Here is a 21,827-nt window from a genome sequence, read left to right as displayed (position 1 = left end):
GCCTAAATACAATCTCCAGAAGTAAAAAGCTAATGTTAGACTATAAACTAACTACACCACAGTCACATGACGTCAACGTCTCCACCACTGAGCTTCCAACTTGTCATTTAATTTAGCTCTGACCTCTTCTACAAAAGCCTTTCTTCTTAGAAAGTTAGTGATAGTTTGAAAGAGTGTGAGTATAATGTTAACGTCCCCGACAACCTCTGTAGTCTCATTTAGACACTCCTTAGCAACCGCCTTTTTTAAGACATGTAAAAGCTTCAAACATCAGGAGTGGAGGATTTACTGACTGATTTTATGTCGTAAAATAAAATGTGAAAATGTCTTGAGCTTGTGTTAAAACCACAGACCTTATTTCAGACATTTAACGAAAAACCCATTGACTTTGGGACGAGGAAACAGCAGTTTTTAGGATTCATTCCTGGACCACTCTACTTGGATGTTTCCGGTGGTCCCTGCTGATTTAGCAGCATCTGTCCTGGTCTGAAGTCAGAGCTGTAACACTCACCAGAACATATCACTCTGATCAAAGCCCTCAATCCCCTCCTGACATTGCTTCTGACTCATACTACTACATGATACTACAGGACGCCAAATCACACAGGCCAGGTTCTTTATCTGAAATCTCAACATCACTTACAACATCAAATATCAGTGATGAGGAGTTTAGAGACTGGTGTTTATTTTATTAATAAAAACTATGACTAAATATGTTCATCAACTGCCTTTTTTCCATGACTAAGACAATGATGAGAGAGCATCAAAGTCATTAAACATTAACTGTGATTATGTCATTGATGAAAAAGGACAAGATAAAAATGTAGTTAAAAAAATAAAAACTTTACCAAAATCTCTCTATATATTTTTACAGTGTTTTTTGGAAGTAACTAGACAAACAAAGAATATATTATGGAAACTCAATAATATGTGACATTTAAAGCACTAGGATAAATGTGTTGTACCTCCATGTCATTGCAGAAAGTGGCATTGGTTCCAAACAGGATCTGGCACTGTTCGTCCACACTGTAGTGCATGCCTGGGAGCTTGGGAGGCAGCCGGACCTGGTAACGGCTCCTGGGGTCTGTGTGCAGCAGACAGGCACTGGCTTTGGATCTGATCACAAGACACAAAGGAGAAGGATTCATGCTGTGTGTTTACCAGGGAACTGTTTCATTTCCAAGAATTTTCTTAGCAGATGTAGATGAGCATTGATGGTGACATCGTCAACATATCAGTGTGAGCCAAGGCAAAGACTAACAAACATCAGAACAGTGGTGTTCATCTGTGAAGATTATCTGATGAACTAAACCTGTGAGGATCAGAAACTTTAGTTGGTCACAGTTTGTTTTCTGTAATAATCCAAAACTCAATGAAATGATCCCATTGGCTTTTTGTGGAGGGAACAGGCTGATGCTGACTTCAGGGTTGGACAACAAAAATACATCATCTCTGCAGCACTCTATCCTTACTGTACTTAAGTAATCATACTTGCTTAAATACGTCTATTGGTTTATTGCTCATAGATCACTTTCTTATCTGTTGTTTGTGTTTGCTGTTGCTGTGAAAGATAAAACTACTCAGTCAATATAAGCACACAGGTAATCAGAGTGTGGACTGGTTAATACTGTCAGAACAAAGCAGTTTTAAAGGGAATGGTGAATATAACATTTTAAGTCTACAAAAGTAGTGGTGTTATCTGATGGAGCAGTAGATCCAACTGAATTCAGAGTGAGCTGTACTGCATTGTAATTTGAAGTAAAACATCCCCCTGTTAGCTTCAGAGTAACATCTGGCCACTAGCCATTCCTCTAAAAGACTGAAATTGAAAAAATCTGAGAGGCTGACAGTCAGATATGGGTGTGGCCTCACATGCTCAGAATCTGACAAACATCTAAAGAACATTGTGAGGGCTAGTTTCCAGCTGAGTGAATGTAAATTTAGGATCTTTAAGCAGTAATCTTAAGTTGAACAGGATGTACAACTGTACAATTTCCAGGATGAGTTTGAATGTAAAATCAGGATTTATGTTATAAACCTGTTTTGCATTCATGAATCTGTCCCTCACACTCTCAGATCTTAACTCGCAGATTGATTACAGCTCAAATGTGTTCTTTACTCGTTTAGTAAGTCAGTAAACAGCCAAATCATCTGAGGCTAGTAACTCAGCTGAACCGTATTGATGCGATGGCACGTTTACTAACAGGCTGAGTGTGATTTATCAGACTTGGAAAATGATCTGTGAAGCAGTACAAGAGGCAGAGAAATGTCTCCAACTCACTGATACCAAAACCACAAACACAGAGAAAATGGAAACACATTTTCTCTTACAGCAAAGTCATTACCAAGAACAGCCTTCCTCTTATAGAAGAAACTGTGAGAGCACCTTACACATCAAGCAATGGGAAGAATAGTGTATTTCAATCTTTTTTTTTTTTTTAATAAAGTGTTTTAATACAATCAAAGAGTTTGGGTGCATATATATATATATGTGTGTCTCACCTCAGGAAATTCTCCAGATCGTCGCGGCTGCAGGAGGACCAGGACAGGTCGCTGGGGTTTCTTCCTTTCACCCATTCACCAGACATGATGTGGGAGTGACCGGTGCAGGTGGCGTGATCATCATCGTGGCTCATTCCCATGCTGCAGACGAGACATGGATATGAAGACACTGTGTTAGAGAGGAAGTAGAGCTGGTTCTCAAACAAGGGAGTCAACCAGTCCATCCTCACAGTCCCTGTTTATAGATTAGATCCATTTTAAAGCATTTCTTAAATGGGTCAAGTGTAGACAACCTGATGGTCAGATCAGCTTATGCAAGTTGTGACTAATGTGTGTGTTTCCATTAAATTCTTCAGTCAGTGTTTTATGTAGCATTACCTTCTCCTGTATCATTTCTCTGCTTAGACAGTCTCATGTACAAACACAGATCTCTGTATCCACACAGGATACTGTCACATGAAATGTATAGAAACAGAAACAAAGTCCCTGAGAAGGTGAAATGAAAATGAAATTCAACCTCAATCCATTCTCATTGTGAATACTGTAAATATAACATGATTTTTCATTCATTTCATTGCATTTCTAACATTGAGAGTGAACAAACAGTGAGACACAGACCAGACTGAGCTTCAATCCAAGACTACGGAAATAAAAATAAAAACAGTTGCACAACTCCTCTCTTCTTTACACCTCGTAACATTCACCTCACAGTGCATTCTCGCCGATCTTGGTGGTGTCAGACTAAGATATGAAAACATTTGGTGAGGTGAATGAAGCATGGTGGACTGGAGAAGAGTAACCCTCAACATATTAGTTAGTAGATTGCATGTGGATATCTTAGGATTGTACTGGATAACTTTTGCTAAAATTGTGGCTACAGCCCTGAATAAAACCAGTGACATGTTAATGTATCTGTGACATGCAGTCTATGGTTTAAACATAACAAACAGTAACACAAACCAGGAAGGAATTATTGAAGAAATAATTCATGTTTGAAGGGTCAAAATGTGTGAGTAACACAGTTAATTAGAAAAGCTGTGTAACTGCCATTAAATCATGTCAGTGCATCACTTAGTCAACTGAAGATAACTGTAGTTATACTCTGTTGTGTTGACCCATAGAATATGTTGACAACTGAAAGGATAACTTATTTTGGACCTTAGTTTCCCATGTAAATTACTGATAGGGACAAAAATCTTTGGAATCAGTGCAGCACTGATCAAGAATAGTGAACCCGGCAATCACTACCAGACTCCATTGACAAAAACAGTAATTTTACCAAACAGAAGACAGGAGCTGCTGGAGTAACACTGCCTCTGTCCATTAGTTCATCTGTGCTGTTGTTTGACTTTAAAGAAGTATTCTGATCATTTACATGAGTAAAAGTACCACACAGTAACTAACAAACAGACAGATAGAGGGAGGGTTAAATTACTATTTTTGCCAATGGAGTCTGGTTGAGATAAAAAGCGATGCAAAGTCCAGGTTCACTGTTCTTCATCATTACTGCACCAACTCCAAAGACTTTTGTCCCCGTCAATCATTTAAGCCAAAAACACAACCCAGGTTCAAAAATAACAGTTATCTTTTTTTTAGATGTAAACATATGTTATGCAAAAATTTGGTTTTACCAGTATTGTACTTTTTATGAGAATTTGAAGCTGCGTTTTTCTAAATATATATTCATGATTTTCCATTGGAGACGACCTGTGAGCACACAGCTACAACAGAATAGAGAACTGGTATGGTGCAGCGAATTCCCTTCAACCAGCAGAAGCTCTAACAGTAACACACCTGCAACATATTGATGGAGCAGAGTCAGAGCCTGAGGGAAGCTCTGACAGGAAGGATCTCTTACTCACAGTGCACACACACTGCACGTCTGTGTGAGAGAGACAAATACAGAGCAACACAGGAATGAGTGTGTATTCAAACAGGGAGGACTTCGCTTTGGCTCAGTTACCGTGTGTGTGTCTGTGTGTGTGAGTGAGTGTGCGTGCGTGAGTGTCCACCCAAAGCCATGACCTACATTTGCAAATTAAAAACAACAACCTAGTCTGAACTCCAGGCACAGACTCAGAAACTAATAAATCACAAGTGCAGACTCTCTTTCCCCAGTTGAAATGAAAGCAATATAGAATTACATTTAAGGAGTCATACGTCCTCATCCACAGCAGAGGATGGTGCAGTGCCTTCAAAGCAGAGGAAACAGATCAGTGTCTAAGAGCTGTCCAACTGGGCCCAGGTCCATTAAGGCCAGAACAGACAGACCATGTTATCTTAAAGACTCCACTAAACATCAAATGCATGACACATCCACTACAGAACATCATGTCTGTATGAAGATGAAACATAAAAACATCTCACATAGTTCCAGATGTAACCAAACAGAGTTTTAGTCAGGTTTAACTGAGGACTCGTCCACTGATTGTGATAAGCAAGATCATTTCTGCAAGATCATTTGGTAGCCATGGTAACATCGATGTCAATCAGCAATGACAGTGCAGGAATTTTCACATCGGAGAGTAAAAAGTTATGTTGCACTCTCGTCCTGCTCTGTGTATTCCAGGGTTTTCTTTATTAAAAAGTGAGTGCATGCATACACCCATAATATCCCAGCAATAATGTCCTGTCTCTACCTGTTATTATTCATATCATGCAGTTGATTTGCAGTCTAACAATATACCACTAACAATGTCCATAATAAGGTATTAATACTTTTTCATAAACTTGAACATAAATAAAACTGTAAAAGCACAACAGAACGACAGGATGACATCACCAGACCCACCACCATCAACAATGACTGAGGTACTTCAGTCCTCTCTGTATGACCTGATGTAAACTCTTGGTTTGTCTGTCTGAGTAGGTTCTCAGTCATCCAGGTCATGGTAGTTTTAGTGCTGTAGCTGAAGCCAGCTGGACTTCTTTTAGGTTTCTTGAGCTTGGGGTTCCCCAGCCAGCCTCTAAAACTGATGAAGCCTTTCAGATGAGAGGTTAAACGTCTTAAAGAAAACTAAAAGAAGTCCAGTTGCCTTCAGCTCTAGCACTTAAGACTCTTGGTTTGTCTATAATGAATCTGTCAACACAAAAGGCAATCATTCATTTATTTATTTGGTCGAGACCAAAAATGTACAGGTGTGAAAATAACCTTAGAGTGCTTTCACACCTAATCTGTTTGTTTTGGTTGAAGCGACTCGCTCATACCAGCCACGCTGTCAATGAGGTGACAGGTGAAACCTGACTGAAAACTTGCCTGAGGAACTGTTTGTTCAACTTTTTTATTCAACACGAGTACAGATGTATTTTATGGATTGTTAAAAGATGCTTTACTAAGATTCAAACCACCACCAAAAATATAGGAGGCAATGCTGCAAAAGGGCAGCGAATGTGTCTGAAAACCGCAAGCTCTGCATGTCCACTGTTTGGCAAGAATAACCTGCAGAAATTTGACACCACTGAAATTGTCAATACAACACTAAAATACAGCAAACTTCACCTACAAAAAACATCAGGGATAATCAAAACTTTCAGAGAGGACATTAAACATCTTCATGAGGAAGGTTTTGAAGTTTTCTGGAGGACCACGAAGCAGTGTATGACTGAAAAAACATGATGTCAGCTAGATGATGAAGTGGCATTTCAGTCAACCAGAACACTTTAAAGACAGCAATATTGCGAGGTAATGAGTTTCACAAGCCCTGTGTGTTCAAACACATGTATGACGAGCCTGTGTGTTGTAGCTAGGATTTGTTTAACCTTTAACTTCCAACGCTAATGTCCCTCAGGACTGTATCTAATCACGCTGGCTCTTTTCCTCATACGCAAACAGTTTCTCTCCCATGCACAGCTCAGTAACCATCCTTAAGTAAGCTGATGGTGCAACCATAAACTGCTTCATATCCAAAAACAGCGAGCTCAGTTAGAGGAAGCAGGTGGGCCAAACACAATCACATCAGATCAAAAATGCAGGAATTGATCACTGATTTCCAGCTGTACTTTCTCCTTACTGCTAATTAACCGATGTTAGTATATAATAACACTGATCCAAGACCGCGATCATGCTAACATTATCTCCTAAACATGTACATGTACACCTCCTGTATGTATAGGTGGATAAATGGTCCAGTTTTCATCCCATATAATCTAATATGCTATACCTCCCATTAAAACGTCTATAAAATGCCAGTGTAAGCTCACAGTTTATATGAATTCCTTGGTGCTTTAATAATCACTGACACACAAGAAAATAATTCCTTGCAATGAGTGTGTGGATGAACCAACAGAATACTACTTCCATAATGTGTATGTACATGGGCAGCAGTCAGACTCAGGGTGTGCCAGCTTGTTTCCTTTCCTGGCCCCCAAGGCTGGAGCAGAGCTGCTCGATGAAAACTCTGATAACTCTTGGGGGGCCGGGCAAAAGCCACAGGGTTCATGCATTTGTGGCATGATTTCTAGGTGAATCAGTGTTTACCACACAGAGTGAAGAAGTTTTTGCCTTCACTGCAAGTCCTTAAGTATTAGGTATACACATCCATCAAGTCCAGAACTCAGATTTATTAAGACATAAAATGACAAAATGTGAATAATTGTTCTAACCTTAGATGGGAAAGCACTGCAGTGTGGTAAGGCTGGTTTTATTTGGTAATCTGACTGTTAAAAAGAATGTATTCAATAGCTCAGATTGCATACAGGCTGTACAGTGTACCACTTCTCTCACATATGTCATCAAAGACCATCTTTGAACTGAGACAGAGGTTACAGTTTCCCTCCCATAAGTGCATTCTACATTTAGGTTACACAACCAAGCCAATTCCTTTGGCAGATGGAGACCATGAAATGCAGTTACATGCTTTGAAAAAGCTAGGAGCTGAGATCATTTTGTCACACAGTTTATACTAGTCTATTTCTTACAGGTGCCATGAGGGAAGCTTGAATGGATAACATTTCATTTGTGATCATTCTAAGATTTATGTCTCCATGAATTTACAGAGAAAATGGTCAAAGGGAGACAGACAGTGTGAAAAGGGGAGGAACTTGAGTTCCTGGTAAGTTTGGGAATCAGCGTGTCCGTCATGCAGAGAATCAGAGCTTGTTGTCACAGCAAACATCAGTCAAGGAGCTCGTCCCCTGACTGTTTGTGGACAAAAGACAAAGAAAACCTCTCCAGCAGTTAAAGCACTCGAGAGCATAAATACAGCGTGCTTGTTATCCTTGAGTGAGACTCTCCAGCTTTGAATGAAGTGACTTCAAGGTGCATGCACATGCACACGGTGGAGGTGAAACAGTCTGAACTCCACACTGGACCTAGGCTCTAAACATTTTAACTGAGGTCCAGAAGCATAAATAGAGCAGGTTTATTATATGGCTGTACATTTCTGCTTTTTTACTTTTTCCCCAGGAAAAAAATATGTAACTTCCTACATTCTGGTGATGTTTTAATGCATCGACTTTTCAGACAAATAGTTCACCAACAACAGAGCAGCAGTACAATGACATGATATGACACCTTTTTAAAACGTGAACACAGTGAAACCTACTTGTGTCCCAGCTCATGAGCAATGGTGAAGGCCAAATTGAGTCCATTGTCCTCTGCTAACACACACTTCCTCTTAGCACTGCACACACCGCCCAGATAAGCAATACCTGCAACACAGTGACATGACAAACAGTTTCACAAACAGCAATTATAATTGTGTTGTTATGTTGGACTGGTTATTTAATTAAACACAAACTAGGATCAGCATTTGACTGTGATAAAATACATACATGAATGTATGGCAGGGTTATTACACCGAATAAGGAAATATTTCATGTTTCATATGTTTTTATGGGCAATAAATGAACAAATACAGTGGATGTAAAACGTATACACACATAGAAAACATGACTTTTGTCCCCCCACTTTCAGGTTTTCATGTGGACATGGCAAGACTCCAGAAACACTTGGAAATGCTCCTTTTGATGTCCCACAACTCTGGGCTCAATACACGCATCACAAAAGTCATACAAATTTCTACCCTTGTTGATGCTCTAGCAGCAGCAGGGAAATGTGGGTGGCAGTGACGCGTGGGTCAACCTGCGTAAGGTTATTAGGAAATCAAGGGTCAAAAAGTAACCAACATTCCAACTGAGCAGTTAATAACTTACAGAAACACTGTGTGCAAGACAGTGATTACAGTCCACCTCTCTGCACCCAGAATATAATTTATAAGGCATTAGGCCAGGCTAAATAAAGACAATGTAGACCTACACATGTAGGCTACTATTTTGTTGCAGTTCACCGTTGTTGCCTGAGCAAAGCACTTAAAAAAATGTAAAAAGCTGCTATCATTTTCAGGGGCTCGTCACTGACATAATGCATACTCTTGCCTCTTACCCTCACCTTAATCTAACTTTTTCCCAACTGGGAACACGGCTTTTGTCCCCAGTTAATAATCTTTAGTCTGAAATTTGTCTCCAAAAGTAGCCCCTGACACACACACACACACACACACACACGCACACACACACCTGGCTTTCTTTCTGCCTTGGGAGCCAAGCCATGGAGCCAGACAGGCATAAATTAAACCACTGATGATAATACAACAATCGAAGCCAGATGAAAAAAAAAACTAGTACAGAGAGAGAGAAGAAGAATAGAAAAGCAGAGAGACGAGAAGATCAAATTTTGGCTTTATCAGGCAAACATACACATTACTTCACTGGTGCATGAAGTGAATGAGGTTTCAGGATTTAGGTCTGTGTGATAAGACATGGCTGTTCAGAGGAAACACAGGAGGAACAGCTGGAGAAGTTCAAATAGCTGTTAGCCCATTAGAAAAAGTGGAGCAATAAATTCACAAAACTAAAATGATATAAATATAAAGTTTTGATGGGAGACTTCCTGTTAAATCTGCTACAGTCTGGATCATTACCAAGCTCCATTTGGTGCTGGTCCATTTGTCTCCATTAGTTTATTACAACACAGCAATCTGTGTTACACATGTCGTGTAGAGCTCTGAACAGGACCGTTCATTCTGTGTTAGCATTACCTGTGCTACCTGCGCTCTCTTGGATTCACTCACCTGTTCACTAAAACACTGTTACACTGCAGGTTTAGCTTCAGGTGAGAAGCTAAAGCATCAGGGTACATGTTAATGTTTGTTTAGTGAACATCTCGGTGAAGATGTACATGTTGAAGGAAGGAAAGGAGTCACCTCTGACTGCTCTGTAACCAAGACTGAACAGACAGGTAAGGCAAACAGGAGGTGACCAAACAACCTACTGTACCACAAATTGACTGTTTTTGTGCTACTTAGTAAGGAACATGAAGAGTATCTGACAGATGTCCCTTGAAACAACATATTAGACTCTCGACCTGGTTTGATTCTGAAGGAGGACCCTTGTTGCAGGTCAGACCTCTCTCTCTCTTTCCCCTTGTTTCCTGCCTAACTATCAATAATCCATTAGGGCCAAAATGCACCCAAAAATACTCTCTCCTGCTGACATTATTCGAAATGTGAAATTGTTTTTTATGCATTTTACATTTGCCTTTAATCAGACAGACAGCAGGGACAAGACAGGAAATGTTGGGAGGGAGAGGACAGACGACATGCAACCACAGAGACTTGAATCAGGGGGTGCTGCAGTTACATGCTGAACATTTTAAACCACCAGGACACCCACAGTGTAAAACTCTATATTGATTATGCAAATTGCATGTCAACAAGAAGATGCTGCACTGAACAACACCTGTAACAACAAGTGAATCATCAGGTTAGCATTCAAAGCCCTGTTTATCTTTATCCATATTTATCCTACAGCATTATATAGTAATGTTTTCTGTGGCTACTCAACAGTTACGTTACTTTTCTAATATGATATTAGAGAGGCTGTGAGTCTGTGTCCTGTCCACACGCTTTCTCTCTATAAATAGAGCAGGTGGAATATCTGTAACATATCCACATCAGGATTGCCGTACGCAGCTCAGTGGTGTTGACAGACGTAATCAGGTGATTCTTTAGATTGGAATGACGTTATCAGTTGTTTCTGTCATTTTACCTAGAAGCCATCTATCAGGTTAGATTAGAAACTGTTTTTAAAGTGATGACATTAAGAGAAATGTCACAAATAATTAGACTTTACATAGATTTCTATTTGTCTTCAGTACAATGGGTGTTTTTGCCAGTTCTTTGCAGGAACACTGCTGAGAAGGCTGATGATTTTAAAGTTTCAAATCAGACTTAACTTAAACTGAATTCAAGTATTACAATATTGCTTACTGGAAATCATACTGATGTTTCTTAAAACTGAATTAGAATAAGGCTGAAAAATAATTTTATTGTATATATATTTTTCTAATATTTTTGAGAAACATAACATAGATTCAGCATATGGCTGTAGATTTGCCACTAAATGTTCATGACCTAGAGTGGATATTCCTGGTGTTGCCAATTGTGTGACTGTGTGTGGTTATTTAGCCACTATGCCTCTGTGTATCTGTATGCATGGTTTAATGTTTAAGGTGCTGCATCTACCAGCTCATGTAAACATGGTGGATTAATTCTTTTTATGCAATAATTTTTGAAGCACCCTATGTTTTCCCATTGGTTTTGTTGTCCCCTTTCCTCTAGACACAACGTCTCACTTCTAAAAAACTACAAGAAACAGTATTATATTACTAAAACAAGTGCTAAATATGAGGAAATAATGATTATTTTCATTAATTTCCAACTGATAACTCAGTGATATTGACCTTCAGTTTGATGGCTTGGTTTAAACTGACTGGAGACCACATGATAAATACAGTTTCAATTTGAATGCAGTGTGTAGTTTAGGAGACTGAGATCCTCAAACTCTCTACGGACACTTCATCTTGCTACAGTACTGTGCAGAATGGACTCATTTAGTAAAATCCAAACATGGTGGTTTTGGAGTGGACTGTGCTCAGGCTAAAGCCATCTTCACTGGAAACATTTTGGGCTGATGAAAACAGATGTTGGCCTGGATTTGGACATGTATTTTTCCCTCTTCACTGGTTTGCTGGTTTACAACCACGCATGCTTAGCCAGGGACTACAATTATATGTATATAATGTGTAAGATTTGAGACAATTATAGGAAAGCATCTGTGATGCTTTCATCCAGATGAAGAGAGAACACCTGCTGACTGCTAGTGAAGAGGATTCATGGTGAAATAAGCCCTTTTCTTTGAATGACTATCCTCCATCCCATGATATATTAGCAGTTTGTCATAAACCAGGTCCCTCTGATAATTTACCATATATTTGGCTTTTACTATCCCAAAGTCAGCCACACTGCTTGGACTGGATTTTGCGGTCTTGGCACCTCTTTGTTTGCACGTCTGGACGTCCAAGTTTGTGTTTTTTTTTTCCTGTGTGTGAGAACCCTTTGCAATTCCACATTTTTTGCTGTGTTTGAGCTTGTACTAATAATATGCAGCACTGAAATAAGCAAAATACTTTCAACTGGCCCTGTAATCTTGAACCAACACCAACAATCCAACCAACACTCAACCAGAGAAAAACATGTCTGGATGTTTTTCCTGTAGTGCCCACAAGTGTTATCACAACAAATATCTGTGTATGAGGGAAATGAGGAGAAAAAGTAAAGCCAACGCCAATGGGAGGAACAATGGGGGGAGTGCATGCCATGCTCCTCATTATATACCACTCCACTTCCCAAAATCAATTTAAAGTAAAAGACAAAGTTATATTGATTAACAATTGCAACATGTGAAAAACCATTTGAAGTAATGAAAAGTTTTCACTTAATAAATAATAATATGAATACATAGAACTGAAAAAGTATAAAAATATACAACCAAATTAATAGTTATTTTACTGTCGCACTCGACTTTCCCGCTCACTGTCACCCACAACAGACTTATCCATCCTCATTTTATTTCCAGCAGCACAAATTTTCCAGGCAGTTTCTTGTATTCTGCACACTGTAAATCTTGTCTGTAAATCTAATCCAACAGCATCTCTTTAAAAGTGTGGTTTTCTAATCTAATCGAATATCAAAAGTATGACTGCGTGATATGACAATATATATCAGATGATGAAATAATGTCCATCTTTTCATATCATGCTCTATTGTGGACTCTCAAAATACACTGATTGTGGCAATATTTTTTCATCATTTGGATGACAGTTTGGGATCTTACACATCACCACATGGCTTCAGGGAGAAAAGTGAATACCAGCATGGAGAGTGAAGGTGAGACAGAACCGGGTTGCTCCGAACAGGAGAAGGACCAGCTGAGACAAATCCAGAAGCTCATTCCTAAACGAGGGGCTCCCTCTGTAGCATCGACACGGTTTGGTTACAAAAAGTCTAATGTGGACCAGAACCAACACAACAGACTCAAACGAACCTCCTCTACCACCTATACAAGAACCAAGTCAAAGAGTGTAGAGAGAATTTACAGATGAGAGGCTCAAAATAAACTCCAGAGGCCAGTGTCTGAACAGACTTTTGCCGTATAATTCAAACTTGGATTGTTTTGGGATTTTTTTGTTCCTTGTTATATTGAATATATTCATGTTGTGAGTCTTATATTGCTGCTACAGTTTAAACTTGAAAGTACAATGTTTACATCTGGTATTTTATTTAGCAATATTTTCTGTTGGGTCTATAATCACTGGTTTTTGAAAAGTGTTAATATGAATGAATACCATTCATTTTTGAGTATATCATTTAAAGTGTAAAAAAAACTGTCCTTTCCATGTGGTCATTAAATATAAACTATTAATTCATTGAATTTACAGAAAATGTATAATATTGTGATATATATATTTTTTATGGGGATATGAGAGTATTTCTTTCCTTTTCTTTCTTTCCTCTAAAAAGTATCACACAAAACCATTCAGTAAAGATTTAGGGTTGGTCAACTGGGTTAAAAACTACTAACTCAACAGTGACACATTGTTTTGATGTCATTCATGTCTATGAGCTGTCAGGTATTGATACACGTGTTATGGGCGCACACGTTGGAAGCAAATAAAATTTTCAAGTTTGGTCCAGGGACTAAGGTCCTCATTAGCAGCACTGGGGATAACGTGCTACAAAGTAACATGTTAGAGTACTCTGATTACTTTTTTGTTGAAACGAATAACAAAACAAGTTTTGCGGTTCAAGCAATCATCAGTCAGTTACATTTTCAAATATGTAATCTATTACTGTTATAACAAAACCAGTGCAAAGCATCGGTTTCTTTCCTACCACTAGCATACTAGTGGAAGTTTTCCCATCCTACAGTGTGTCAGTGCACAGGTGTAGCTCAGTTAGCAAGATGGCAGAGAGGACGGCCTTTAAGTCATGAAAACATTCCCATTATTTTGAATTCGTGGGTGGGAAGGAAAAGAACATCACAGTGAAAACTGTGTCAATCAGCTGCGAAGAACTTAAAATTTTAAGAAACACCTGCAATCAAGCTAACAGCTCCACAACACTGGTGGCGAGGCCTGTTGAGGAGGAGGAGAATGATGCCGGTGCTACAGCTCCAAATCAGCAAAGACTCTCTTTTAGTTCAGCTAAAGCCGTCACTCTGGTGGTAACGCAAAAATACTAGTAGTTATTTTTCTTAGTAGGTAACTAACGTAACAAGCTACTTTTTAAGTAATTTTGTAACATACCAAGTAATGTTACCCAACACTGCTCATTAGCAAATCAGATTTCCTTTAAATGACACTAGACACTAGTACTGAGCAAGCCTTTACCCATACTGGCCTTATACTGTAAAGCCCATGTGAATAAAACAAAGCTGAGTGGTGAAGTTCCACAGTGAGGTCAGAGGTGTTGCTGAGATTTTCTGCAGCATCAAAGATCCGTTGAAGCCAGCACTTCTGAGGCTAAAGCCCCCGGACAAAGAACTGCGATCCACAGTGCTGTGGTTATCAGTGCTGGGTTTTGACCTGGTGTTAGGGGCTAGATGGCTGATCAAACACTCATGTGTTGGCTCACATAGCTGGCAGCACATCCAGCCAGACAGCCTCAAAAGAGCCACAAAGCCTCATCAGGCCTCTGGACTCACAGCACTGTGCTGCCCACAAGCAGCTTCGGCCAGCCATTTATTTTGCGCTAATTAGCCGTTACAACATGAAGGGCTTTCCAATGAGCCACTGAATCCTGGGCAGTCGAAGCTCCCAGTGCTGACAACACAGGCCTGAGTCAGCCTGGAAGAGATGCTTTGTTCACTCTCTCACATACACATACATGCACACACATATATGCACACACGCTTGCACATAAACACATGCAAATACTGCTTCACCATTGATTGACCCCACTGACCTGGATGTCACACTAACCTCCCCCACACCTACGCTACACACAAACACACACTGTACACACATATACACTGATCAGCTGAATGTACAGTGCATTTATATGTATATACCTGTACAGTATACATATATATCGCTATATATCTATGTTGATATACTGTCTACTATACAGTTAAAATCAGTGAGGCATGCTTAAAAAATAAGTTAGTAAAGAAGAAATCTAGTTACCGTCTTCCTCCACATATTCATAGACTTCCAATAATCAGGTTACTGCAGTTTGTGTATGGCTGAACGATTTTGGGAAAATATCTAATTGCAATTTTTCTGACAGATATTGCGACTTGATTTGTGATATAATTTTTAAAAGTCAAGCTTCAGTTCAGTATTCACTATATACATGTAAAACGTGATGGAACATTATTTTAACTTAGTCAAACTTTACATTCATCATACTGCAGTGTTTCCCCGAGGACAGCTGTTATGGGGGGACAGTTGGTGGTCTATATAGCTATATACAGAGGACAGGAATAGGGCTAGCCTCCCTGCCAGCAGAGCCACCATCAGCTGATAACTTGGTCTGACTATTAGACATCTGGGGTCAACGTCTGTCCATCTATGATTCTACAGAGACTTACAATGCTTGTAAGAGCTTTTCTTGCATTTAACATAGCGAACTGTCGACCTGTCTCCTCTGCACGAAGCAGCCATTTTCCATACCACGAGCTTCCTCCTGCTTGTTTTTTGTTAGTGGGTGTATACACAGTCACTTTGACATGGGCCTCTTCTGACTGGTGACAATGACTGTCTGTCACACAGGGACAAGCACTTTATTGGTGAAACAGCACAGACTCTGAACAAGAGACTGAATTAAACCTGTCACAGCATCCACTAGGAAGAGGTCAAAGGTCACTGAGGGCATCCACATCCAATGCAAGAGATCCCCACACTTACCACTACTTTTTGTTCTGCCTTTTTTTTTTTGACACAACCTCTGTTTAAAGGGGGCTTTACTGCAGCAAAGGTTTTTTTTTAGAATTAACAAGAGCTGCCGGAGGAACACAGAAAATATTTATAATATTTATAAAGTATTCAGATGACACAGCCATCCTCACTCTGATCCTCAGGTCAGATGTTCTGGGGTGTGCTCATGTGTCCAACAGACCTGGCATTTTTTGCTCAGACTCTGTGTGCTTGGTGTGAATAAAAAAAAACAAAACAAAAAAATTTTGCAGCTTTTTTTCTACATCACAGTAATAGAGAGCTTTCAGCACTGTGGAATTTCAGCACGGTTTGGCAACTTTCCACTGCCGTTAAAGGCTCAGGTCAGCTGCCTCACACAGGGGGGCGTGAAGATCATGGGAGACTAACAACACCCTGATCTTCAGACCATATATGAGAAAATAATAATTTCTCCTTAACTGTGAATATCAGCTCCTTCACCCTCAGTCCAATAAAGCTGTAAGCACACCAGTGGCCAACTCTAGTAAGGACTGCTGTTGTTGTTGACGTTAATGTTGATGATTGTTTTTCCATTCTTTATGGTGAATGTGGACTTATGCAATAAGCAAAACCATCAGATCTATATGCATTCTTCAGAGTCATCTTTTATTGAGAGTATTTCAGAACTCAGTATTTACTGGTTTTTATTATTTAACAGGAGTAATTTATTGTACAACCACTTCTGATCTAGATATTTATTAGATGTATGATGTGTATTATGGTCAAATTATTTGTTACTGACCAGAAGCAGCTTTGCATGTCCGAGGAAAATAATAAAGTATTATCTTTACCAAGATCAACATCATCCAATTACCTTGTGCGAGTGAGTTGCCTAAATTAGTTAGTTAATAAACTAGTGCAGCTTTTGTTTTGTTTATTGTCATTTAATAGAAATGATCCAGGTGAAAGTATGAACAACAAATGTCTTGTCATCCCCACCTCCCTGGATGTAATGGATGTGTTTGTACAGTTAAAACAGATCAACAACTGTGGGTCCTTGGGATCTTATCAAATGCTGTTCCACTGCTGCCTTTGTGTGTATTAGGAAACCTTTTGACATGAAGCTTGAGACAGCCTCGAGAGGAGAAACAGGGAGGGGAAATGTGGGTGGCAGGGGTTTTTGAAGCAGGACCTTTAATGAGTGCTGTGATTATAGTGAGGCTCAAAGTGGGTCACACACTTTGGGCCTGCCTGCACAAAGAGCAGGAGTGTTCTCATTGTGCAGGAAGATTAGCAGGTTGAGAGTATTATGGTAGGGCAGAGCTGTGCAGGGCCAGGCAGGGCCAGAGGCTGCTACAATGCCTCACAATACACAGCGCTGCCTCTGTCTGCATCTACTTCCATTACCTCATAGCTATGTGCGTGCTGATAATATGTGATAATGTGTGGGAAGTAGTATGTAGGGTAAGACTGAGATATGGAGCCAATTAGAGCTTGTCCAGTGAGTTTCATCCACTTCTCATGGGAAGGCCTTTGCTTGGTACTTGCCTAATTAACTATTTGTTGTACGACTGAACAATACAACACTGGAAAACCCTTTCAAATGACCTTGCCAGACCTGCCAGTGGATCCATCATTACACATGCATATCAAAAAGTAAACTTTTGCTCAAACCTATAAAATTGAGATTTAAATCCCCAAAGATACCAAACACTGAATGACTGGATATCACAAGGCACACTGAGACAGCATCACTCATTTCAGCACATGCCCCAAAACAGTTGCCAGTTTATTAGGAAGACCAAGCTAAAACCAATGCAGTCTTAATAAAACAGTCCTGCAATAAATCCTATTTTTGTGAAGGTTATAATGTTCAGTGTTTGTTGAAACAGTTTTAGAGAGGTGTTGAATCAGCTGTATGATCTTTTGGGGGATGTAGTTTGTGGTGTTGTTGAAATGTATTTCATTATACAGAGCTGTTTTTGAGCGGCACAGTTAGCACTGTCGCTTCACAGCAAGAAGGTTAGGGGTTAGGGTTAGGGGTAAGGGTTCGTCCAAGGCTTGCCTGCGTAGGTTTTCTCCAGGATACTCTGGCTTCCTGCCACAGTCCAAAGACATGCAAGTTAGGTTGACTGGTGACTCTAAATTCTCCAATGTCAGCTGGGATTGGCTCCAGCCCCCCCTGTGATCCTCAGAGGATGAGCAGTATAGATGATGGATGGATGGGAAGAGTTGTTTGTGTTTCTTAGCCTACCCCACATCGATTAATAAATGCATGTCTCCTGTACAGATGTCAAACATGCTCTAGAGACATGGTAGGCGCTGAATCATATACAACCTCTACCCTGCATTCTGAGTGTGCTTGAGGACATGGATATTGAACAAGTACAATGAATTATCTGATCCATATCCAAGTCAAGTGCACAGAAGTGCACGAATACAAAGGCATCTGGTATACCTAGCAATTACAAAGAAGTAAAAAAACTTAGTGAATGTACAAGTCAATTCAACATGAAAACAAGGATCAAGTCAGCCATCAAGATCAATAGGGGGAAAGGCTCGGGCTGTGGAATGATATGCAGACAGGTAAACAAAAACATTGGATTTCAACACTGGTTTCTTTAACCATGACCATAATCATTCGACACCTTAAACACACACAGACACAGATGTGTTTATAAGAGTTAAACTGAAGATGAATTGCAAAATTAAAATCTGCACCAAACACATTTAAAGTAAGAACACTAAGAGCATCTGATTGTATTAAATAGTCAAGTGAGCAGCTTCCCCCAGAACACAAGTGAGTCCAGCACTTGAGCCCCTGCTGACCCAATGAAAAAGGAAGTCTGGTCAGAGAGTATCCTGTGGATGAAAGAAAATCCCTCAGCACCTGTTGTGATACTGAAGAGACATCTTAGAAAACATCTGATACTGAACAGCAGACCTTGCCGAAAAAGTATTCAGCCAAATGGCTGCTGTTTGCCTGGGACAATTTAACACTGGGAAGTTTAGACAATGAAAAGAAGTAAGTATTTCAAATTCAATTTAGTAAATATTCTATATCTAGCCTTATTTGAGCAAGGCTTGCTGAGCTTAAAGGAAGAATTTAAAATGAAACTTTGAAACTTTAGAAAAGTTCAGTAAGGAAGATCTGTTGCCTCACATGTTTTTATTCATCTATAGGTGAATGTCTGATATTTCCTGCTGTTGTCATTTTCTCTGTCACCTACACTTTACAACTCTTCTGCCTGGGTTGACTGAGCAAATCAGTCCCTGGTTGCTGTTCTTTAAATATCACTGCATTTCTGTCTATCCATCTTTCAGACATCCTATTGTGCATTACACCCATCTCCACCCTGACCTCTGGGACTTCCAGGGAGTCTCAGCTGAAAGTGTCCACCATCCACTTGCTATTTCTGATCCACCACCACCTGCCCTGTCCTATATCCCATCTCTTGATGGGGCACTTTGCAGAGTGACTCTGCATTCCAGGTGTGCCAGACATCTCCATATGGTAATCAGATGATCCAGGTAATACAGCAGGCAAATGAATGCATGTATACACCAATAAGCCACATTAAAAACCACCGACAGTGAATGGCATTAGTCATATCATTACAGTACAATGTTCTGATGGGAAGCCTCAGATCCTTCATTCATCTGGATGTTACTTTGACACGTACCACCCAACTAAACATTGTTGCAGACCACCCTCAGAGGTCCAGGGTATGGACCAGGATCTGCTGTTTTGGCAGCACCAGGGGGACCTACACAATATTAGGCAGGTCCCACAGATGGTGCATGCTGCAGTTTCCAAAAGTCTATGTTTTAGGGGCTCAAACCAGGAAAGTACCGGGTGCAGACGATGTCTCTTGTCCTGTCTCAAAGCCTGTGCTGGCCAACTGGCTCTAACCTTTAACACAGATCTTCAACAGATCCCTAGGGCTGTGTGAAGTCTGCTCCTGCTTCAAAGGATCCACCATCATCCCAGTCCCCAAAAAACCCTCCATCACAGGACTGAATGACTACAGGCCTGTTACTCTGACGTGCTTGGTAATGAAGTCCTTTGAACGACTGGTGTTGGCCCACCTGAATAACGTCATTGCATTACATCCTGCAACAGCATGACTACCCAGGGACATATGCAAGGATTAATAGACCTCAACTCTGCATTCAACACAATCATTCCAGAAATCCTCTCTTCCAAACGCTTCCCGCTCACTGTATCCCCCTGCCATTCGTCAGTGGATAACCTGACAGCATTAAACAGCAGGTGAGGCTGAGGGAAGTCACTTGTAGCATATGGACAGTCAGCAATGGTGCATCCCAAGCATGTGTCCACTTCCCAAGGCTCCTCTCACTCTAGACCAATGACTGTACCTCCAAAAACCCAGCTGTCAAACCCCTGTTTGCAGATGACACTATGTTCATGTGACTCATCCAAGATGCTGATGAATCTGCATACTGGTGGGAGGTGTAACTGCTGGTGCTCTCGTGCTGTCACAACAACTTGGAGCTGAACACGCTGAAGACTGTGGAGATGACTGTGGACTAGGAGACTCTCGATACGGTCCCCTCACAGTATCCACCGCCTCAACTGTAGAGACCTTCAAGTGTCGCAAGACCTGAATGACAACCAACAACTCCATCCTCAGAAAAGCTAGCAGAGAGTGTACTTCTGCAGCAACTGAAGAAGTATAGTCTGCCACAGAAGCTGATGAGCCAGCTCTACACCACAGTCAATGCTGCTATCCTTCGCACCCATCAAGAACCAGGAAAGAGGCAGGGAAAATCATTAGAGATTCTTTACTCCAAGGACACAGCCTTTTTTAATTCCCCCTCCAGCAAGAGCTACAGAATCCTGTATACCAAGACTACCAGACAAGAGATTGGTTTCTTTCTTTGTGCCATCACCCAAGTCAAGTCAAGTCAGTACCATGTAAATAGTTGACCAGTATCATTGGCTATCCCTTAGCTACTCTTGCTTCTTCAGATAGTTATTACACATCTACTAATATGATATTGTACAAATACTTGCACCATTGCACCATTATTTCATCCCAGAGATACACTGTATTGTTATGTGCCCTGCCACTCTCTGCATGTTGTTTGTACATAATACGTACACTGTCTGCAGTGCTTGAGCTGGAACAGCTGGAACAAAATTCCTTGTGTGTATGTTAACATACCAATGAATCTGATTCTGATTCTGATATACTAGAAAACAGATGCAGTGAACAGCAGCATGGACAGTGGATGTGCACACACTTCTGTACGTACTACACTGGGTGTCCACACATATCAACGTTTACCACATCGATTAAATAAATGCAATTGTCTCCTGTACAGATGTCAACACATGCTCTAGAGACATGCGTAGGCGCTGAAATTTTCATTATAACAACAACCTTTCTACCCCTTGCATTCTGAGATGTGTTGCTTTGAGGACATGGATTTGATCCCAAATTTGAAACAAAGTACAATGAAGTATTATTTCTGATCCCATCCCATATCCAAGTCAAGTGTGCCACAGGAGTGGCCAGGCAAGTCTGGCCACGAAATTACCAAAAGTGCATCTGGTATATCCTGGGTAGGGCACACTTCACCGCAATCTACACCACACTGCCAAGTTCACAATAATAAAGCCTTTAGTCTGTTAACCCTGCCTGTACAAGTCAATTCCACTTCAACAGCTGGAAAACCAAGGATCCAATTTTTTTTAAACACTACAAGCCATACCAAGTTATTATTTTCATGTCATTCACATTTTTGTGTGCAGGCAGTCAACACCTTATCCATTGCTTCATGTGTGTAATGTGAGATGACTCTTTGATTGGGCAGGGAAGCAAGTTTTTATGCAAAGCGTCAGCTTTATCTGCCATTCATACTCAAGTAGAAGAAGAATGTTTCTGGCTGAGGCGCATGTTGTGACATGAAAATACACATCTCGCTCAGGAAAAAATACAAAGTCAGAAAGTTTTTTTTTTAAACTATTAGAAATACCCCCAAAACTTATGAGACTTTTGCATTGGGAAATCAATATATATTAGAAATTCATCTAAATGCTGTTGGACCTGATATGTAGCTTATA

At 40.3% G+C, this 21,827-nt stretch overlaps 1 protein-coding gene across 1 annotated transcript in view; it reads right to left on the bottom strand.

Moving 5' to 3' along the window:
- Window positions 1-21,827, bottom strand: part of adamts17 (ADAM metallopeptidase with thrombospondin type 1 motif, 17) — an 85,527-nt gene that overhangs the window by 32,745 nt on the left and 30,955 nt on the right. Inside the window, exons 8-10 of the mRNA XM_018692940.2 lie at window positions 8,046-8,151; window positions 2,503-2,643; window positions 966-1,116 (exon numbers count right to left, since the gene is read on the bottom strand). Coding sequence (XP_018548456.1) covers window positions 966-1,116; window positions 2,503-2,643; window positions 8,046-8,151 — 398 coding nt within the window. The remainder of the gene's footprint in view (window positions 1-965; window positions 1,117-2,502; window positions 2,644-8,045; window positions 8,152-21,827) is intronic.

This window comes from Lates calcarifer, linkage group LG2 (genome assembly GCF_001640805.2).
Source record: "Lates calcarifer isolate ASB-BC8 linkage group LG2, TLL_Latcal_v3, whole genome shotgun sequence".
NCBI lineage: Eukaryota > Metazoa > Chordata > Actinopteri > Centropomidae > Lates > Lates calcarifer.
Note: the sequence above shows the minus strand (reverse complement) of the source record. Positions and strands in the feature narration are given on the sequence as shown.